Source organism: Suncus etruscus, chromosome 11 (assembly GCF_024139225.1).
Source record: "Suncus etruscus isolate mSunEtr1 chromosome 11, mSunEtr1.pri.cur, whole genome shotgun sequence".
Taxonomy (NCBI): Eukaryota; Metazoa; Chordata; class Mammalia; order Eulipotyphla; family Soricidae; genus Suncus; species Suncus etruscus.
Window position 1 is genome coordinate 80,540,996 of NC_064858.1, and position 5,658 is coordinate 80,546,653.

General features: G+C 53.0%; 1 protein-coding gene across 1 annotated transcript; it reads left to right on the forward strand.

The window, feature by feature from the left end:
- The first annotated feature begins 2,612 nt into the window (after positions 1-2,612).
- Positions 2,613-4,269, forward strand: HOXC12 (homeobox C12). Its single transcript, XM_049783580.1, has 2 exons — positions 2,613-3,225; positions 4,031-4,269. Exons 1-2 carry the CDS (start codon positions 2,613-2,615, stop codon positions 4,267-4,269), a joined length of 852 nt encoding a protein of 283 aa, XP_049639537.1.
- Positions 4,270-5,658: the final 1,389 nt, after the last annotated feature.

Here is a 5,658-nt window from a genome sequence, read left to right on the forward strand (position 1 = left end):
GCCGAGAAGAGCTAAATACTTTGGGATGCAAATTTTGTTGCGGGCTCCCGTGGCCCTGCCTAAGAGGGATCAGAGACAGATGGACAGAAGGGAGGAGACTGGGCCGAGGGTGAGCTGATGTACTGAGAGTCCTTAAATTGGGGGAATGATCTTTGGGGTCAAATCGCGGGGAGAATGTATGTTGAGGGGAAGCTTATATGCATCTTCCCTGAGCCGCATCTGCTGCTAGTGGCTGCTGCTCCTGCAAGCTTCACTGGCAAGCATAGAGGACCAGACAGAAAAGCTCCGGGTCTAGATTTTCCAACTATAGACCGATGGAGAGAGGCTGAGATTCCTGAGGTTCCCTTTCACCAAGATCAGAGACAGACACGGGAGAGTGCGGGAGTGAAATGGGGCCGGCCAAGCCACTGCCACATTAAGACTTGAGGTTGCTCGTTAATTCCCTTCCTGGTCAGTCGCACACCAACAATAGCTGCTGCGGTGTGGAGGCCTGTCAGCTTAGAAACCTAGTCATGGGGGCTGAAAACAGCAACAATATTACAGCCACACCCTGTTTATCTTTATGATAAATAAGTGACACCCGAATGCATTAAGAATCCTATTTCTGGGCATTCATGAATATCTCCTGAGAAGGTAAGACTAAGATGCTGGGGTCCTGTGAGGCTAAACACAAAGGGCCAAGACAGGCAGTCTCGCCCACCTGCTCCTGGGTGTCTGATTTGCTTGGTTCTGAAAGGAATGACTGCAACAGAACTGACCGCTCAATCCTGGGCCTGGGTTTCCCTGTTTGGACTGGTGGCAAGAGGAACTGGTCAGGCAGAATAGGGGTACTGAGGCATAGAGAATGGGGAGCTAGGACCACCACCAAACTTCTCTGTGAGATCTTGAGCACATTTCTGTCCGGATCCATTGCTATGGATTTGGGATATGAAATCAGCCAGGGAACAGTGGAATTCCAAGAATCATATTTCTCTCTGCGGAGTCCTGCCGAGGAGGGAGAGGGACATGAGTCTTCTTAGTCTGCTTTTGCAGCTTCCAGCTACTTAACCTTTGCCTATCTGCATTACTTTCTCTCCTATTCTCTCTGAGTTACTCAATCTCTTTAATGTTTTCTCAGTCATCTGGTCTTTTCTCATATTGAGACATTGGTTGAATTATTTTCCTTACCTTGTATGACTCAAAGCCGTGTATTGAAGGGTGTGTGTGCATGAAATTAATCACATATAAATTCAAATATTTATCTAATAGACCCCAATAGGATACATCCAGTTTTGAAGATCCAGACATGCACGTGCACACACATACAAACATGTACATGCCACACACAAACACACACACACACCTTAATTTGCTTGTGTTCTGTGGAGATCGGATTGTGGTTCCCAGATGCTGATTTAAATTAATCAATGACCAGAGCTGGGTTCCCAGCTTTCTCCAAAAGGAGCTGCTGAAGTTAGCAGATAAACATAATTTTTTAACATCTAACAGACTAATTCTCCGGGGTCTCTTTCTCCTCATACCCAGCACAATTACTGGCTTCAGCATTTCATGGTTTCCAGCAATAATTCCAGAGTGTGGTGTCTTCTCTGAACAGAAAATCAGGAGACTCAAGGCCAGTCATGCTGGAGTGTCAGTGTCTCTAGCTGAAAAGTCTCGGGTTAAACCCCTACTGGACAGAGATGCACCCCCCCACTTGCAGAAATAATAAGAATGAACAGGTAGAACCCCATATTTTTAAGAAGCGGTAGGTAGGCAGGCTTTAATTAAGCTACACCACCCTTTTCTGCTGCTTCTGCATCCTACGGGAAGAATGAGACCCCCTATGTTCTCTCAGAAAATGATCTGGCAGAACAATTTTTCTTGTCCTACCTGGAGGAGAGGACCCCAGTGTCTCTCCCAAGTTCCTGCGCAGAAGGAGCTGAGGAAGGGAAATACAACAACATCAGGGCTGGGAGTGATAGCGGCAGAGAAACCTGTCCTTATTCCCACTTCCTTTTACTGTAAATAAACCCCCGAGCCAAAGGGCTCATCCGTCTCCTTAAACAGCCAGTAAACTTTATATGACACAATATCTAATAGTAATTTATTGGGGAGATATTGTAAATTCCAACGGTTTTAGTTAATAAAGGAGCTAATTAAAATGGGACGGGCTGTGCTTGGCCAGCTGTTGGAGAGAAGATAATACATGGGGATAGGAGGGGTGGTGTGTGTGTGTGTGTGTGTGTGTGTGTGTGTGTGTGTGTGTGTGTGTGTGTAGGGGAGCAGAAAAACGTGTATGTGCGGGTAATTTGGGGCTAGCTCTTTTCCTCTTGCCCCGTGTCGAGCGATTGACTCACACTCTGCGTTAGCTTTTTATATGATTAAAAAAAAAAGATCCAGCGAATAAATCTGCCCTCTCGTTTTGCAGTCCCCCCCCCCAAATTGGGGAAAGGGGAAGTGAGAGTTGGTATGTATGGGTGGGTGGGTGTGGGGGGGGGATCCGCTGTCCCCACCCATCCCCTTGGCGGCGAGGCCCACGTGAGCCGGGTGGCCAATGGGTAGCCGGTGCAGGTTTAACTATGTTTAATGTCAGATAGCAATAAACTAGACGCTGCCGGTCGGGCCTCGCGGAAATGGGCGAGCATAATCTCCTGAATCCCGGGTTTGTGGGGCCGCTGGTGAACATCCACACGGGGGACACCTTCTACTTCCCCAACTTCCGCGCGTCCGGGGCGCAGCTGCCCGGGCTGCCTTCGCTGTCCTACCCGCGCCGCGACAACGTGTGCTCGCTGCCCTGGCCGTCGGCGGAGCCTTGCAATGGCTACCCGCAGCCCTACCTCGGCAGCCCCGTGTCGCTCAACCCGCCCTTCGGCCGCACATGCGAGCTGGCCCGCGTGGAGGACAGCAAGGGCTACTACCGCGAGCCCTGCGCCGAGGGCGGCGGGGGCCTGAAGCGGGAGGAGCGCGGGCGCGAGCCGGGCCCGGGGGTCGGGGTCGGACCCGGGGCCGCGCTGCTGCCGCTGGAGCCGTCGGGGCCTCCCGCCCTGGGCTTCAAGTACGACTACGCGGCCGCCGCCGCGGGCGGGGACGGGGCCACGGGAGCCCCGCACGACCCGCCCTCGTGCCAGTCCCTGGAATCCGACTCCAGTTCGTCCCTGCTCAACGAGGGCAACAAGGGCGCCGGTGCGGGCGACCCTGGCAGCTTGGTCTCGCCTTTGAACCCCAGCGGCGGGCTCCCGGCCAGCGGTAAGGACCCCCGGCCCCTTGCGAGGGCCGCAGACTAGGGACCGCACGTCCGTCTTGTCTTACCGGGCGGGCAGCGGAGGGCCGGCCAGCCGAGCTAGGGCCGCCTGGGGGTGACAATGTCTTTTAAGAAGTGCCAGGGGGGTGGGGTGGGAGCCCTATAAACATGTAAATATTCCCCCATAAAAGAAAGAGCCGAGATTCCCTTTTTCGTCGTCGTCGTCGTCGGCGGTTGGAGGGACCCGGGAGCTCTGGAGTGGGGGGTGGAGGGGCGGGATTCTGGCGGAGACTTCTCCAGGCTTGGGGGTATGGGGTGGGGGAGTGGGGAGCCTGGTTTCAGCCCTTTCAGCCCTCCCCATGTGTTTTCTTTTAAGACACGCTAGAGGACCAGGTTTAACTCTGAACCACTGGGCTGGCTTGTTATATCTGTTTTAAGGGACCAGAGGGGCTTCTGGAGGATTGGGGGGGGGGGTTTTGCAGAATTGCATAAGGATCAAGATATACAGAAGAAGTTTGGAGCGAAGGGTGAGGATAAGGAGCACAGAAGGCTTGGGGGGGTACTGTCTAGGATGGTAGGGTTGGGAAGGCAAGAGGAAGGAGTAAAAGGGAGAAAAGAGAAAGGTGAAAGTGGAGAGTTTTGAGAGGAGAATACAGAAGCGGAGTTTTGAGGGGTGTGTAGAAGAGCAGAGTCAGGAGAGAAAGGACCTGAGGAATTAGGCCTAAGTGAAAGGGACTGGGAAGGACCAAGGGCTCTGGGCTTGTCACCTCTTGGTCCTCTGGCCAACCCTGCTGGTTCGTCTCCATCCAGGAGCGCCCTGGTACCCGATCCACAGCCGCTCCCGGAAGAAGCGCAAGCCCTATTCGAAGTTGCAGCTGGCAGAACTGGAGGGAGAGTTTCTGGTGAATGAGTTCATCACACGGCAGCGCCGGAGGGAACTCTCAGACCGCTTGAATCTCAGTGACCAGCAGGTCAAGATCTGGTTTCAGAACCGGAGAATGAAAAAGAAAAGACTTCTGTTGAGGGAGCAAGCCCTCTCCTTCTTTTAGGGAGCAAAACAAGGACACCAGCCCCGGACTGAGCCCATCTCTGGTAAAGAGCAAGAGGGGCCGCTCCCTGGGACAAAAGCCCCACTTAGAATGCCAGACGTCTCTGGCAGGCCCTCTCTGGATGTCCTCTTGTCTGTTTTGTTCTTGGTTCCCTCCTGTACATCCTCAGCAAGCATCAGGTCCCAGGAAGAAGGGAAGAAATCCAGTCGGGGAGAGTCCCCAACTCACATGGGTCAGGGGTTGGGTGGCAGGACAGCTTGAACAAGGCCAAGTAAGTGTGTTTGGGCCTCTGACAGGATTTTTTGGAGAAGAGGCAACCCAAGGGCCCCTTCCCACTACTTTCCTTCTCTATTTAAAGTATCTTTGTAGAAGCAGACTGGAGGGAAGACCTATGAAAGGGGGTGTGTGCAACAGTACCAAAGCTCCCCAAAACTCAAGTTGTTGGGAAAGGGAGAGACAGAGAGGAAGGAGCAAAAGTGGAGGATTAGCAGAGAATAGGGATGGATGGATTTGGGAGAACCCAAAGAAGTGGGGACCCTAGGAGGACCTTTTGGAAGAACAGAATAATGCGCAAGTCTGGCTGCAGATCTGGCTTAGGAGGATTGGCTGAGCAGGCTAACAGGCAATCACTACAATCATTAGCCTCAAGTCTCCTCAGAAGCTATATGAAAGCTCTCCAGGGCCCCAACCCTCTACAGATACCCCTTCCCACTCATTTGTTCACAGGTGTGCTATCACCTTCCCTTTCTGCCACCAAGACAGCCATGGACAGACCCAAGCAGGGAACTGGAAGTAAAGTAGAGGGACTCTAAGAATCAGTCACTACCCACAACCCCCACCTGGCAGTCTAAGGGGCTGTGAAAGGGGCTACAAAGCTGTCATTAATTGGCCTGGAGAGTTTGCAATGGCCACGAAGGCCCACCACAGATTCTGCCTTCCCTGCTGGCGTTCATGGTCATGGCCGGAGGCTGGACCAACATAATTTATGAGGCAGGCGGGGAGAAGAATCTGCCCCCAAAGGGGCTACCAGCCTCCAAGGCCCCCCACTCAAGCGGGTTTCCCAGGCTGGTGACAATGAAGGAGGGGGTCACTGTAGCCCCCATGCATCTCCTTTCTCTTTTTACTTGCTCCCTTTCTTTTACCCCCATTTTACCCTCCCTCTCAGCATCACACTTTGTCTCTGGATCCATTGCCTCTGCCTCCTAGGCCAGTGAGCCATGGAGTATATGGTCCAAAACAGGAGACACTCATACCCAGAACTGGTTGGAGGCCACAGAGCCATTCTCCAGTCTAAGGTCTGTTTTTACAAAGTCTCCTTCCCACTGAAGTCCCAGCCTGGCTTAGGAGACCCCAGGCTACCCTAGAAACAGTAAAGGAACTCTCCTGCTT

Bases quoted from the DNA above. Each gene is read 5' to 3' on its own strand.
- HOXC12 (XM_049783580.1), top strand. From the start codon at position 2,613: ATGGGCGAGCATAATCTCCTGAATCCCGGGTTTGTGGGGCCGCTGGTG. The intron at 3,226-4,030 runs GTAAGGACCCCC...GTCTCCATCCAG, and splicing joins CGGCGGGCTCCCGGCCAGCG to GAGCGCCCTGGTACCCGATC.